General features: G+C 33.1%; 5 protein-coding genes across 7 annotated transcripts in view; 2 read left to right on the top strand and 3 right to left on the bottom strand.

The window, feature by feature from the left end:
• The window catches only part of LOC128396387 (trafficking protein particle complex subunit 13-like), a 110,715-nt gene that overhangs the window by 42,152 nt on the left and 53,827 nt on the right, over window positions 1-14,736 (top strand). The gene's annotated exons all lie outside the window — the stretch shown is intronic.
• Window positions 139-2,302, top strand: LOC128396385 (UNC93-like protein MFSD11). 3 transcript variants are annotated; one of them, XM_053356953.1, is made up of 8 exons: window positions 139-448; window positions 507-688; window positions 749-828; window positions 897-1,187; window positions 1,262-1,327; window positions 1,399-1,509; window positions 1,562-1,748; window positions 1,812-2,302. In XM_053356953.1, exons 1-8 carry the CDS (start codon window positions 293-295, stop codon window positions 2,140-2,142), a joined length of 1,404 nt encoding a protein of 467 aa, XP_053212928.1. In that variant the 5' UTR covers window positions 139-292; the 3' UTR covers window positions 2,143-2,302. The 3 variants fall into 3 exon arrangements, with proteins under 3 accessions (XP_053212928.1, XP_053212927.1, XP_053212929.1); XM_053356952.1 differs by having other exon boundaries at window positions 1,562-2,302; XM_053356954.1 differs by having other exon boundaries at window positions 169-448; window positions 542-688; window positions 1,562-2,302.
• On the bottom strand, window positions 2,439-6,221 carry LOC128396389 (tropomodulin-like). Its single transcript, XM_053356960.1, has 5 exons — window positions 6,007-6,221; window positions 5,400-5,706; window positions 4,742-5,199; window positions 4,187-4,478; window positions 2,439-3,350 (listed from the first exon to the last, which is right to left on the bottom strand). Exons 1-5 carry the CDS (start codon window positions 6,049-6,051, stop codon window positions 3,283-3,285), a joined length of 1,170 nt encoding a protein of 389 aa, XP_053212935.1. The 5' UTR covers window positions 6,052-6,221; the 3' UTR covers window positions 2,439-3,282.
• Window positions 6,815-11,895, bottom strand: LOC128396381 (carboxypeptidase D-like). Its single transcript, XM_053356947.1, has 6 exons — window positions 11,352-11,895; window positions 10,359-11,146; window positions 9,808-10,140; window positions 9,452-9,594; window positions 7,869-9,301; window positions 6,815-7,798 (listed from the first exon to the last, which is right to left on the bottom strand). Exons 2-6 carry the CDS (start codon window positions 10,942-10,944, stop codon window positions 7,159-7,161), a joined length of 3,135 nt encoding a protein of 1,044 aa, XP_053212922.1. The 5' UTR covers window positions 10,945-11,146; window positions 11,352-11,895; the 3' UTR covers window positions 6,815-7,158.
• On the bottom strand, window positions 12,041-14,319 carry LOC128396391 (BTB/POZ domain-containing protein 10-like). The gene is made up of 6 exons (XM_053356962.1): window positions 13,555-14,319; window positions 13,349-13,469; window positions 13,163-13,260; window positions 12,925-13,024; window positions 12,700-12,810; window positions 12,041-12,573 (listed from the first exon to the last, which is right to left on the bottom strand). The coding sequence occupies exons 1-6, from the start codon at window positions 13,903-13,905 to the stop codon at window positions 12,350-12,352; spliced, it is 1,005 nt and encodes a 334-aa protein (XP_053212937.1). The 5' UTR covers window positions 13,906-14,319; the 3' UTR covers window positions 12,041-12,349.

Raw genomic sequence — 14,736 nt, 5'->3', positions numbered from 1 at the left:
ATTGTAACAATCAAGTACATTAATTAACCATAATTCTTGATTAAAGAGAAACTCAATTCCATAGAAATAGAAATCAATAACAACAAGATAAAAATGCTGCTTTTAATTCAGTTTCTGATTAGTAATACAATTAATAGCCGATAATTAATAAGAAATGGATTAGATGATCAATCTAATGATACGTATGATGTAGTAGCTTAATTGTCATAAGATTGAACAAGTGAGAGTCAAGTTTAAGAGGGAGAGAATGAGAGGAAAATATTCATCAGTAATTAATTAATTATTGTTGAACATGCAATTAAACATGGATGACATTGATCTGGCAATTGTCTTGGGTTTGCACCACAAGAATCAACAGAGATCAGGAATCGCTCTCTGGAATATAAGTTTACTTGGAATCGCCTTTTTCTTCATCTACACTTCTTATGGGACTTCAATGTTTATCGAGGTAAGTTAATTGTTAGTCTCTTGTTTTACTTAATTGTGACGGTTAAATTGTGATTAAGAAACCCACTGTGGCCTCTGTTAACGGTGAATACAGGGAGGAGTGGGGTGGTAAAGACTGGAATGCCTATGAATTACTTGGAGTTAATTATGCGATTTATGCTCTGTTTGGTTGGATTTCTCCTTCGTTGATTAACTTTCTTGGTCTGAGGAGAGCGATGATTGTTCATGGATTAGTGTTGAGGTGAGTCGACAATTAACATTAATCATCATTTGATTGTTGCCATTTATTGATTTGATTCAGTTTAGCTGGTTTAGTTTACATTTTTCCATTTTATTATGGTTTAATGGTCTCTTCAATTGCTCTTGGAGTTGGACAAGCGGGTAAATTGTAATCAACGATTCCTATTGTTAATCAGCAGTTAATTGTCTTCTCTGTTTTATTTTCCAAGTTCTATGGACTGCTCAAGGTAATTTGTTAACGATTAACAGTAGAGATGAAACAATTATGAGAAACAGTGGAATCTTCTGGGTAATTTATCAAACCAGTCTTTTAGTGGGCAATATTATCGTTTATCACCGATTTGAAGACCGAAGGACAATTGACCGATACACTCGAAATGTCACATTCACATGTTTAACGGTCTGTAGTCTCGTTGGTGTTTTAGCCTTATTTGCACTCAAAGAACCAGAATCAGATTCACCACAATCAACCACTCACAATGGACCTTGGAAAATATTATGTGAGTAATTTAATCAACACAACAATTGATCATTTTCACAACAATCAGTCACTTGTTTTGACTTCATATTAAAGGCAGTACATTGAATTTGGTCAAAAGCAAGAAGATGATTCTACTTTTTTTAGCCTTCATTTATACAGGTAAACTTTGACAATCAATTTATTGAATTACTGTTTAATCACTATGATTATCTTATTCATCTAATCAACAGGATTGGAAGGAACCTTTTTCAGTGGAGTTTACGACGCGTCTGTTGCCTTCTCGAAACATCGATCAAATTTAACACCCAAAAGATTTTCTGGAATCTCTGGAGCTTTGACAGGTAACAATTAAGCTGATTGTGAATCAATTTACATCTCCACAATTCCCAATAGGAGCTGGTGAAATCGCTGGTGGATTCTTAGTAATATTGTTCGGAAGTGCCAAAAAACGCAAACAAAACAATTTCTTAATTTTCCTTGGTTATTGTATTCATATAATCACATTCGCTGTCATGTATTTCAACCTCCAATTTCATGTGTCTCTCAACGGCTCGGACGAACCCGATATAGTCCATACAAGGTATTCCAACTACGATTCCAAAATTTGTAAACGAGTCCTGATTATGATTGTCTTTCCTTTTAGTTTAATTTTAGCCTTAATCTGCAGTTTCTTGATTGGCTTCGGCGATGCTTGTTACCAGAACCAAATCAACGCTTTTCTAGGGTCCGTTTATCGAGCAGAAAGTTCACCTCCATTTGCAATTTGCGTCTTTTTCCAGAACTTATCATCGGCCATCGCTTTTTATTACTCTAAACACATTCCTCTGGATACTCATATTTATATCTTGACGATTGTGGGGACCATTGGTACTCTTGCTTTCTTTGCATCCGATCATTTGAATAAGGTTGAGAAACGGGTTACACATTATAAGAAGAAAATTATCAAAGTAATTCAATCTTCACAAACTCGGTGAACAATTAACTCGGAATTTGATTTAACAACATATTTGCATAATCAACTGGAAGAGAAACTTTATCCTGTTCATTGAGATGAAACCAACAAAAGGAACATTGGTTTAGATTTTCCTGGTTAATTGTCAACAGAATTAAAGAGGTTGACTAATTTTGGCTTAATTGTCTTGATGGAATCCTGATTATCACTGTGGTGTGCGGATATAAATGATGAAAGTTAAAAGCCAATTTGATTATAACAAGTTAAGATAATTAATTGGATATGGTTTGCAGAGAAAGAAAAAAGAAAGCAGTTAAGTTAATTAAACAGTAACCTGAATATTGTTAATTATTCAATGGTTTTGATTACTTTTCGTCACAATAATTTGACATTGGAAATAAACATTGATGTTATTGTTTAATTGTACCGGGTTGAGATAAGCTCAAGGATCATGATGTGTACATGATACAGTCTCGGAAAGAAAAGAAAACTGAAGAGTTTATCATATTAACTGAAAGAAGATAATACAATAAGTACAGAGAGAAATAGAATGTGTCAAGAGAAAAGGAAAAGGAAAACAAATGAGAAAAAAAACTTGTTGCTAATCAAATGGATTGAAAAAGCTCAATAGGTTATCAACCGGATTACATCTCATCGCTTTCGGGTATAATTTACAGGCCTTACTGTAGATAAATTATAATCAGATCATTAATAATTAGCTATCCCTCGACACCATGAGATTTAGCAGGTTATGTCCAAACAGGAAATTGACTTTTCTTATTTACGCCTTTTGTAGTTACAATTTTACAATTATCTTCATGATGAATGTTTAAGAAAGTCCTGGTGGCCAAATACTCAGTGGGCTCAAGACGAGCATTCATCGTGTTGATGAAAAGCAGATGAATAGACAATGATGACAGCATGTGAAGAGAAAATTATATAAAGTAGAATAGGATGAGAGAAGAAAAAGAACAAAAAAGACCTCGAATTTCCGGTATTATAATTAATATATCAATTCGAGTTATTTCATCAGCTTTTCTTTAATGATGGATGATTTCGTCTGATACTTTGGGATGAGAAAATGAAATGAAACAAAAAGATGCTTAGGATGCTTCAACCACCAACCAAATAAATTATCTTATATCACCTCGAAGCCGCGTTTTCACACAGAGATTAAATCTTTGCCTTGGCTTGGTATAGTCGATTTAGATCCAATTCTTTGAAGTCTCACTGTAGAAATAGGATAAATAGGTCAGAAGAAAACATATTTATATGAAAAGTATTACATTATAATTAATTACCATTCCATCAGGATTGTTAGGAGAGAGAGGGAAAGGAGTGAGGGTATTGAAGAAAGGAAAAACCTTAACTTGAGAATGTGAAGTTGAAAACAAAAAGTTAAGGTGATTAATATTGATTAGTTTTAAGTCTTTGTAAGGGGCTAATATTGAAAAGGGAAGTAGCTGCAAAAAACCCAGAGAGTTAGAGGGAAGTTCTGAAAACATTGGCATCAATCAAAAAGCACTTGATATGTTTAATGATCAAAGAATTGGTTGTTTCATTTCTTTCTTCAAGGATTCGCTTGATTCCTTAATCATTTCAGTATATAATAATAATTAGTCAAAAGACTGATTAATATGATCTTGAATCCTGAAGAATGTATGAAATGAGGAAAAGAGCGAAATCGAACATTCATTTTCGAATAAACAATTTCGCTATAAAATTAATCAGAAAAATGATAAGATGAAAACCTCTAACAGTTGAAGGTCTAATGCCACGGTTATGCGTGAGTGAAGAGGTTACGTATGTGCGTATGCGATGGTTAAATTTGTGAGTTGGTGGTTATAATCAATTTGCTATTCATTTGAAAACTCAAGTCTCAAGACTATGAATGTGTTAGTTGTTTAACTTTAAGTTTCCTTGAAAAAACTGAGATAGATGAAGATAGAGAGAGAGTGAGAGAGAAAGAGAGATGGAAAGATAGATAATAGGTTGTGATGAAATGGTGATGAGAATGATGATGGAAAATCAGCGGGAGTAAAATGGAAAGTGAATTTTAGACTCACAAGCATCCGTATTTTTCTGTATTTGTTGAGTTACTCTTGTTCGAGCATCAGGAGCATCTAAATGTAAACCAAGTCGAATCAGTGAATTGTTTGCTTCCACCAATTTGGTTATTTCCATCTCAATTCTATTACCTAGAATAGCTGGTCTTTGATTTGAGGCTCGAAATTCACGAATAACTTGATTAACGTTAATTGCTGCAAGAATATCTCTAACCATGGAACCAGAAAGGAAATTAGATTCCAAGTTGAGACAGGTCAATGTTTTGTTTTCTTTGAGCGCTTCAACCAACACCTTTGTTTTCATATAATAAATTGAAGCAAATGATAAGAATACAAAGGTAATTGTCATCATTAGTGAATATGAATGAATGAATGAATGAAAAAATGTAAAATCAACAGAAAAGAAATGAAACTATTTTTAGATCGATAGCAAAAAATACATTGTGTATAAATTGGCTGTTGACTTTAAATAGATTTAATCTTTTGCTGATCTACTCTTGAAGTAAATTTGAATATTGATTGATAATTAGTGAGGAAGTGATAATAGTTAATTACCGCTGTCGGACCATCAGTTAATCCTGTATTGGCCAAGTCTAAAGTTGTAAGGGTAGTGTTTGTCTTGAGACCTTCGAATAATTTTTTGAATGAATCTCTTGGTATGTGTTTAATGTTATTCCAATTGAGTTCCTGCAACTTTTTATCATCTTCACTGACTTGTTTCATTGTTTTACCAACATCGGTAGCATTGTCTGGTAGATTGGGCACTCGCTTGGGTACTGTTGCTTTCACGATAGACTCAAATTTGGCCTCTGATCCTTGACCTTTGTTGGTGACCGAAGCATAAAACTGGTCTTGGTTCAACATTGAATGTAAACCTAAAATACCGGCGAGATCAACCAGGTCAGATTCAGTGGCATTTTTCAGAGCTTCACTTGATTCATCATCCAAGTCCAACATAATTCGTGTCTCCTCATCTGAAACTTTAGGTGTTTCCTTGGGTTTCCAAACAGCACCTGAACATTCAACAAGAGAAGGGATTAAATGTTAAGTTAGTTTGGCAATTAACCAATAAAGACTTTGAATATCATCATAGAGGCAAAATAAAGCAGTTTATTTTTAAAACAAGAGTAACCCACAGCATATAGACACTAGGAGACACTTAGTAGCTATTAACTATCGTTAGCGAATAATAGTCTTGATTTAATTATCTTACCTCGTTTAACACCGGGTTGGAAGGGCTTATTTTCCGGCCAATCTTCCTGGTTGAGAGCAAAATTTTTTAAAAATTCCAACAATTTTTCTCTATTTAAAGGTCCTGTTGGCGCTTTCTTTGTTTGCTCTCTACACCTTAAGGAAGGTGGAATATGTGAATCATCTGGATCGACATCATTGATTAATTGTTCTATCTCTTCTTCACTTAATTGATTCAATAAATCTTCGATAGGTATATTATCATATTCTTTCAATTCTTTGCCGTAAAGAAGAGACAGTCCACTGATTACTTTAGTTGTTTTGGTGACCTTATAATATTCAATAAAAAAAGAATATTAAACCAAATTAGAAAAAAGAATGTTAAAGGAAGAGATAGCAAAAGAGAGAAAAGGAAGGAACAAACAAGTAAACAAAGAGAAAAATAATTCCAAGAGAGTAGAGAAAGAGAAATGTGAGAAAGAGCAGAAAAAGGTAATCAATTAAACATCAACTAATTGATAAACTAACAGAATCATGATTAAGAATAATAATTAAAAGGCAAAAAAGGGAGGGGTAAGTCAATGAAAGAAGCAAAAGGAAAATAAACAATCGGAATTAGAAAGACTTACCTTTGTATATTCAAATTCATATTCGTTTTCATTTTTATCAGCCATGGTAAAGATAATGTGTTAACTGATTAATCCAATGAAAAACAAAAATGTAAAAAGAAAACAATCAATTAATTAAATGGATAATGTGATCGATAAGATGCAACACTTTTCAAAGGTAAAGAATTTATGATTAAATTAATAACATGAAACAGTAAGAGAGCAAACAAAGAGTAACAACAGACTCAAACAACGAAAACCTCAGCAATGGTTCCTCCGTATGACGCGAGATGTCGCTTCCAATTCTTTTCTTTTCCATGAGACTAGTCTTTCTTTTCTCTTTCCCTGCAAATTTTTCTCTCTTTTTTCCAGTTTCTTTTCTCTTTCTTTTCGTACAATTTTTTATAAACTTTTTTCAATCTTTTTAATTGTTATTGTTATTGTTTCGCGATTTAAGTTTTTATTGTATTTTAACGCGATTTTAAGATGAATTTTCACTATTTTTAATCCATCATTTTAATTCTTACTCAATCGATTTAAAAGGTTGCAATTAACTATTAGTTTCTAAGTATAAATGATTTGTAATAATCAATTGTTGCAATTTACTTTTGCAGTTCGAAGTTAAAATGATCATAATCGTAAATGATAATTTACTTGATTGTTGGGATGAGGATTTTTACTTTTTAACTCATCGAAATAATCAGGATGTTCTTTATGTTTTCTTGGTTTGATTTGAATGGTCATCGGATGTCAAAGGACAAAAACTCGAGAAATTTCAAGAATCTAATTTAAGTTCACGGGAAAAGTTAATTTGGTTTACTAATCGCAATTGAATTTGTACGAAATTTATTTTGTTGATTCCCAATCGACCAAAGTTACAATCAAAATTTAATCATATTGGTGATCAAGTTGTTTGTAAAATCGATACTTTTAATTGCTGTGAGTGTTTGATGATTATTTTTGATGGGCAACAATTAGAGCAGATAAATTGCAATTTCTTATCACAGTTTTCGATAAATTGTTTCATAATTGTTTTAATTTCGTGGTTCAATATAACAATACTTATAAATATAAATAATTAGATTATGAAATTTTGATTGTTCCTTTGATAAATTGCTTTCTGTTTCTTCTCGTTGTAATTAAATAGCTATTTGATTATGTCCAATGGAATTTTCATGAATTTCGATCTTTATCTTTCCACAAGTGAACATTATAAAGTTCGTCTTCTGATTCGGTTTCACTTCCGTCAATAAATTCCCTTGGATCAACACCGTTCTTAAATCCACTGTCATCATCATCAAAAAGACTTGTTGATTCACCAAGACGACGGAATTTATATTTATCATATTTTCGCGATAAGGCAAAATTGTAGGCACACATAACGGTAATTAAAAGAGAGAGGATAAATGAGCCAACCACGATGATGAAAACGGGCCTTGGGTAACCATAGACTCGAGTATCTTTAACCAAATCGATTACCAATTCACTCTTCTGTCCATATTGAATTGAAATGGATTTCGTAGCATTTAAATATCCTTCAGCTGTCACTGAAATACCATATTCACCATCAGAATATGGAATTGAAAATTTACCATTCTCATCAGTTTTGTACTCAATAGTGTCATCGTTTATTGATTTAATTATTGCTCCTGAAACGGGCTCACCGTTTAGATTAACAGTTTTACCAACGATGAATTTACCGGAATTAGGTGAGGGCTTTTTCCTCACTTTATGAGTTTCCTTTGCGAGAGTAAAGTTAACAACAGCAGCCAAATTATCGTTCACATCGACAGTTGCAGTTGCACTTTCATAACTAAATGTAAAGAAAATAATTAGATTGTTAATTTATTGTAGATTTAATTGAGGGAAAAAGTAATTATTACCCTTCAGCGTTAACGGTGAGTGTGTAACGACCTGGAACCAACAATCGCCAATAGTCACCATCTTCTGCAGATTTAATATTGTGATTAATTCCTTCAACGTGAATTGTTGCATTTCTAATTGGTTTAGAATCTGAATCAACGACGAAACCCTTAACACCTTTGAGTACTTCTTCCATGAAAGAGATTAAAGCGACTCGATTATCGTCCCAATATCGAGGTAGATCAGCAGCATACGGGAATTTTTGACAGCCCAATTCGAGTGTAATCTCAAAACAATTAGTGTTGATATAATTAAAGTCTTGCATTCCTCCATAAAGGACATACCATTGAGCACCATTAGTGATACCATTGTCAAAAAATTCATAGATTGGACCACAACCCTCTTTACAAGGATGACCATCGGACATTGATTTGTGTTTCGTTGAATAAACTAAGGCCAGTTTTCTGAAGACATCGTCATCTGGACTTTTACTGTAAGCATGATCAATTTCATCTAAATTACCATCGAATGGATAATTAGCAACCAGAGAGCCACCATGTAAACTCGCTGAAAGTACAAAAGGATAACTTCGAATCCATTTGATAACAGCTTCAGTTTCGGGTTGGAAATTAACTCGTGCAAAAGGTTTGTACTGATCGGGAAAATTTCGATTTAAATCTTGTTGTCTAGAGTTTTCTCTTCCATGTAATGATTCACAATCTCCTTCAACTGAACGTTCGTACCCGTCAGGATTAAGAGAAGGTAAAATGTGAATTCGAATGTTGTCAACCAGATATTTAATCTTCTGATCTCGATCGTAGTTCTCGAGTAGTTTTTGAATAAATGGAAGGAGAATTTCCTTTCCAACAACTTCGTTACCATGAATATTTGCAATGTATTTAAATTCGGGTTCTCCTGGCTCATGAATTCCAGGATTATCGCTAATTTCTAGAACCCAGAGATCTCTTCCTTCAACACTTTTACCAATACTGTAGAGACGAGTCAAGGATGGATAATTTTTAGCAAAATATTGCAGAAATTTAGTCGTTTCGGTGTAATTGTGATGAAAAAAATTGTAAGGTGTAACAAAATCTTTCGAAAAGTCAGTTGTGTTTACCGGTCTTATCGGAGGACGGGAATTAGTGTCCACTATATCGCTCTCAACGACACTGTTCTCAGAAATATCTTTGCTCGACGAAATTGGAACCAAATCAACGTCCAACCATTTAGCTGATTTTAGTTCATTTTTTACAACAACATCGAATATCATTTTATCTTGATACCCAAACGCCTCAAAAGTGATGTTATAAGTACCATTTACAGCTAATCTCCAGAATTCACCTCGAGCATTTGTTGTAACATTATGATTAATTCCTTGTATTTTAACAAAAGCTTTTTCAACGGGTTTATTTGTCACCGAGTTTTTAACAACACCCTTAACTCCCATGTGAGTCTGCATGAAAAACAGGGGAAAAAGGAAACAATTAGCAAAAAATGCCAGGTAAGCATTCACCATTTTATCAGTTAATTGTCATTGATGAAAATGGGGAAAAGAGGGATAAATAACAATTGTCATTAATGAACATCAATTAATTTTGATTACCTGTTCCATAAATGTCAATAAAGGTTCCTGATTAAGATTCCATTCATTTGTCAATTGTGAAGCTGTTGGATATTTACAACATGATAGTTCCAATGTTATCTCATAACAATTACTCCAGATGTAATTAAAGTCTTGCATACCGCCTGAAAATAGAACCAATAAGATGCACAATAAAATGAATTAATTGATTGACCATGACAGTGATTAAAAAAATCAAACGTAGAAAGACATCAAAACTGTTGAGCGAATAATAAATTGAGATGATTTGTCTCTTTTTCCATTTAACGGTAAATTTAGATTTCTGTTGGTTTTTTTCTCTCTTTTGTTTGATCACATTGACGATTTACTTTAATTACCTGCAACATCAAACCAAAAGGCTCCATTAGTTGTACCGTTGAGAAACTCATCGTCTTTGCAAACATTTCCATTTCTCATGGTTTGGTGGTGTGAAGCGTAGATGGAGGCGAGGTGGGTGAATATATTGTTATCCGGGGAAAGACTTAGTTCACCAGTTTCTTTGTGACTAAATGATGAATCAAATGGATAACTGGCAACAACTGAACCTCCATGAAGATTAGCAGAAAGTACAAACGGATTAGAGACAATCCAAGCCATCACAGCGACAGTTTCGGGTTGTCTTCCTCTTGCCATTTCATCAACCGAAACTAAAGGTGTGTTGCTGAATTGATCTGGTTGGTTTTTTGTTGTTATGTATGTAAAAGATAAAAGAGAACAAATTAAAAAACTAACAAGCGGAAATAACGGAAGAAAGATAAATGTACAGTAGGAAAAAAGGTGAGAGAAAGTAAATAGAAAAAGAGATTCAAATAGCGAGTATAACGGATGAGAAGCTCGTTTTTTTCATCTCTTTTTGGAGAAAAAGAATAGGACGAATTAAGATATTTACCTGGAAAGTCACGATTAAGATCAACACCAGCGGCATTTTCTCGGCCACTATCCTTGTTAGCACCATCGCACTCACCAAGTTTTGCTCGCTCAAACCCATCCGGATTCATTGAGAATAGAAGATGAGTTTCAATTGATTCCATGATTTTAGTCACCCGATCGTCTTTATTGTAATTGGTGACCAAATGCCAAGCTAAACGAACCAACAATTGTCTACCAACGGTCTCATCTCCGTGCATGTTGGCGACATATTTAAACATCGGTTTACCAAGTGGCCTTTTTTGAGTGTTGGTAATTTTCATCGCCCATAGTTCCCGTTTCTCAATACTTGAGCCAACACTGTAAACTTTTACCAAGGTGGGATAACGTAATTCCAGAAGGTGAATAAATTTCGTTAGATTTTGATAATTTAAATATTCAAATCCAAGGCCAGTTTTATCTAATTCATTGTCCAACTGTTTCTGTTCAGCTTCAAGAGATAGATCTCTTTTATAACAATTTACAAACAGAAAAAGCTGAAACCAAACAAAAGTGATCACCAAACGTTGGACAAAAACCTTGGACATGGTCAAGTCTTTAACTTTCATTGAGATTGAATATTCTATTGAACTGATTATATTTGTGTTGAATAAATAAGATGATCGGTTTTATCACAGTAATGGTTAAATTTTGATCTCTGGTAACGTTTATTTTCATGTAGAAAAATAATCCATAAACATGGTGTTCACTAAAAAGATTCCAGGTAAGGCTCAGTTATCGGTGGAGAAAATGGAAACTGTTGACTTAGAACTACAAAAAAGGCAAAAGAAAAGAACAAATTAGATATCAAATGATAGAAATAAACCAATGAAGAAATTCTACCAGACTGAGAATTAAATCAACAATCAAAAAAAGTAATCAAGAGATTGACTAAATAATTAAAACAACCAAAAAGGTAACAAATCAACAATTTACACTTGAAGAGTCAGAGTGAAAAAAAGATAAAGCAACTTACCTTATGGTGGAGAGTTAAACCTTAATCTATGGACAGTGTAGATTAATTAGAGACCAAGTGATGTTAATTGAGAATAGAAAAATATTAATTGAGAATAATTGATTAGCTAAAGAATAAAATTTAAAATTAAATAAATAAAACCAAACAAATGAAAGAAATTACATTTTGGTGATTGAGTGGAAACAAAGTTGTGAATGGAAAACATTTCAAGAGAAACTGGTTCATGTTCAACTAACGGCGGGAGAAGAAACTAAATGTTGTCTAAATTACTTTTTCTGCTCTTTTTTGGGGTTAATCACCTAAAGAAGACAATTAATTCATTTAACTGATTAATTCAGTGTTGAGTAGGAATATGGATTCAATGTGAACGAGAAAATGGATTCATTGGGATCGGGTTTGTTGATATTTCAGATAATATAAATGCTCATGATTAGATGAGCATTTTGTTTATATGATTTATTAAACAATTACAATTTGCCAAATTGATTGCGAAAGATTGATAATTAATCTTCCTTCTTGGGTATAAACAATATTCATATTTGTTTCTTAAATTTCTAAACTCTACAAATACAATTAGTTACCATTGAAACTCTCCTTTGGTATTAACGATCACCTTTTCGATCAGTTGTAAGATTGTTTAGTTAATTGTGCTTGAATATTAATCAACCATTTTGAGTAGAAAAAGGAGATCGAAAAGAAAATTAAAATATTTTCTTATTTTTTTGCAGTGATTTTGGTGATCAGAATAAATTTTGGTACATTGTTCGAGTCCAATTTTGGATAATATATTACACCAGGATTCCAGGATATGAAGAAATGATTAAGAGATGAATGGATAAGATAATCAGTTGTCGATAACGGAGGTTATTTGTTTCTCCGATCATTTCAATCTGATGTCAACTTGAATGAAACGAGAAAACGTAACAACATATATTTGGTGCTGTGACTCGACATTTCGTTAATGAAACAATTAAGAATAGACAATGAGAGCTGATTAATCATGAGCTGTTATTGGAACCATTATCTTCACCTGATCCATCAACTCCATCGACTGCAAGATTGGTGATCGATTTTGATTTGACACATTGGAAATCAACGTGTCTCGATTTGGCTTCTTCCTTTTCCCAAGACATTCGGACAAATGGCCGTTGAACGTAATTATAAATAACCTCAGGTCGAGCTCCAGGTCGCCATCTTCTTTTCTCTTCATGAGTAGGAAAGCCTAAGAAAAGAAGAAGAAAAATAAACAGAAAACATTGATTACACTGAAAATGAATTTTATCTTTTCAAGAGTCTTAAAGTATTTGTACACAGAAGAATAAGATTTGATAATAATTGGAATACAGACCTTCAATTCCAAGTCGAATCTTTTTCAAACCCCGATCTCGTAGAATTTGCTTAGCAACATCACGATTCTCGATGTACTTGAAAAAACGATGTAAATCAGAAGAGTAGATTGCTGAAAGAAGAACAAGTTAAAAAAAGGGGAAAAAATGTAAAGTTGTTGATCCAAATTAACTGGTAAAGATTTTGTTTTCAACAATTAACTAATCGCCTCTAATCAATCACTTACTTTGACAATGTTCCTGTCCTATCTGAGGGGGATACTCATCATCCCATTCAACGATATCATCATCAAGGAGAACAGCAATATGACATTCTCGTTCCCCTCTCTGTAAATTAAACAAAGACGATATAATTAGAATCAATGTTGACAAAAAAACATGAATTGTTAAAATTAATGAAACGTAGAATCATGAATTCAATTAGAGAATCGGAAATAGCGTGAATAAGCAGAAATAGTGATGTACCTGAGCAGAAGAAACCATAGCTGGAAATAGAAGAGTTTCCAAGAAATTTTCGAATTGACTTTTAGCTCCTTCATTGCTAATCTCATGAAGTAATCCGCCTGTAAATGGAAAGGTGAGATATACTTATTGTGTCGAATATTGAAAAACTAATTGAAACCAGTTTTGAGAACAGGTAATTATATTTACCGAGATTTTGACATTTAATTGTATCTGCATCGAAAGGTATAAGTAAATAATCACAGGCTTCACGTAATTCGGTGATAGGAACACTGGATGGACAACGAATGACACCAGATTTATAAAATTCCTATTGATAGAATGGAGAGAAAACAGTTGATTAGAAGATGATTATCAAGAGATTGAGTTGATATGAGGTAAGATTAATTACTTACAAGAATAGCTCTAAAACAGTGAGATGATATACCTTCGGCCACTTCATATTCACCTTTCTCGTTAGGCCGAGTAATTGAAGAGGCACCAGAAGATTCAGTAAAAGGACTAAACATCCTTCCCAATAAAGTGTCAGGATGCTCAACGAATGAAGATTTATCGATCACAAATCGAGTGTCATCAACAACCAAAACCAATCTTGATTCAGGATTACTGCTTGTACTCAAACATACAGTCTTTAACTGTCTCACTTTACCACCACCACCACTATTGGTACAGTTACGTTTACAAGTAGACTTACTGGACAAATCACCATTACTGGTCAGTTGATTTGATTCACTATTACGGTTCATTTTCTAATCAAACCAAAAAAGCGACTATTTGAAATGAGTAATAATATCGCCAACAGTTCCAACAAAGAACAAGAATAAATCACAGAAAATCAAGCAGGAAACCAAAGATTGTAACGTTTCTAGTGTAACGATAATCCAATTCAATAAAATTAAGATATTTAAAAAAAGAAATAAATTATCATAAAAAAATGAAGATGAACAGGTAACTCCTTCTTCAAGTCTCTTCCTTTGAGATTCCAGATTAATACATCAAATATCAGCTTCCATTCAATAAAAGTGAAACGATAATAATTACGAAAGATAAATACACTTATTTAGAAAATAATAGCACAACAATTAACTAATACAAAGATTCGAAGACTAATTGATGAAAGAAACAAAACTAATTTACAAATGAACAAATTACAAAATATTTGTTTTCATCTCAAAAGCAAAACAATTAAGCAACAAATAGAATCAGATGAAGCATCAGCTCCACCAAAGGCTCGGGAAAGAACAGCGGGTCATTCAAATGGATTACTCTTTTTCTCTCCATCGTAACAATTAACTGATTATTTGAGCTAATTGTTTAATGTACCAAATTGAATATCGTTCGAATAATCTTTAGCTAACTAATTGAGTTGTTTATTTAGTTTATTAATAAGAAAAGAGGACATGAGGAAGCTTCTTTTACATGGACGATCTTAGAGAGAGAGAGAGAGAGACTTTCGACAGAAAGTTTGTTTTTTATTGATTAGAATGAGTATTTCACCAGTGTTAAGGTCAAATCGATTACGATGAGACTGGTCATTTCATTATCTTATCTAAGTCTCGAACTTAAGTTCTTCATTC

The sequence above is a fragment of the Panonychus citri genome, unplaced genomic scaffold (genome assembly GCF_014898815.1).
Source record: "Panonychus citri isolate SS breed McGregor unplaced genomic scaffold, ASM1489881v1 Contig00144, whole genome shotgun sequence".
Lineage (NCBI taxonomy): Eukaryota > Metazoa > Arthropoda > Arachnida > Trombidiformes > Tetranychidae > Panonychus > Panonychus citri.
This window is presented reverse-complemented; position numbering and strand designations above follow the sequence as displayed.

Excerpts from the sequence above, each read along its gene's own strand:
- LOC128396381 (XM_053356947.1), bottom strand. The coding sequence starts at position 10,944 with ATGAAAGTTAAAGACTTGACCATGTCCAAGGTTTTTGTCCAACGTTTG. Across the intron at positions 10,141-10,358 it reads TCTTAATCGTGACTTTCCAG|ATCAATTCAGCAACACACCT; the intron begins GTAAATATCTTA and ends AAAACCAACCAG. Across the intron at positions 9,595-9,807 it reads CTTTTGGTTTGATGTTGCAG|GCGGTATGCAAGACTTTAAT; the intron begins GTAATTAAAGTA and ends TTCTATTTTCAG.
- LOC128396385 (XM_053356952.1), top strand. The coding sequence starts at position 293 with ATGCAATTAAACATGGATGACATTGATCTGGCAATTGTCTTGGGTTTG. Across the intron at positions 449-506 it reads GGACTTCAATGTTTATCGAG|AAACCCACTGTGGCCTCTGT; the intron begins GTAAGTTAATTG and ends ATTGTGATTAAG. Across the intron at positions 1,328-1,398 it reads TTTAGCCTTCATTTATACAG|GATTGGAAGGAACCTTTTTC; the intron begins GTAAACTTTGAC and ends TCTAATCAACAG.
- LOC128396389 (XM_053356960.1), bottom strand. The coding sequence starts at position 6,051 with ATGGCTGATAAAAATGAAAACGAATATGAATTTGAATATACAAAG. Across the intron at positions 5,200-5,399 it reads CCAACCCGGTGTTAAACGAG|GTGCTGTTTGGAAACCCAAG; the intron begins GTAAGATAATTA and ends TTGAATGTTCAG. Across the intron at positions 3,351-4,186 it reads ACAGAAAAATACGGATGCTT|TGAGACTTCAAAGAATTGGA; the intron begins GTGAGTCTAAAA and ends CTATTTCTACAG.
- LOC128396391 (XM_053356962.1), bottom strand. The coding sequence starts at position 13,905 with ATGAACCGTAATAGTGAATCAAATCAACTGACCAGTAATGGTGATTTG. Across the intron at positions 13,261-13,348 it reads AATTAAATGTCAAAATCTCG|GCGGATTACTTCATGAGATT; the intron begins GTAAATATAATT and ends TTCCATTTACAG. Across the intron at positions 13,025-13,162 it reads CTATGGTTTCTTCTGCTCAG|AGAGGGGAACGAGAATGTCA; the intron begins GTACATCACTAT and ends TTTAATTTACAG.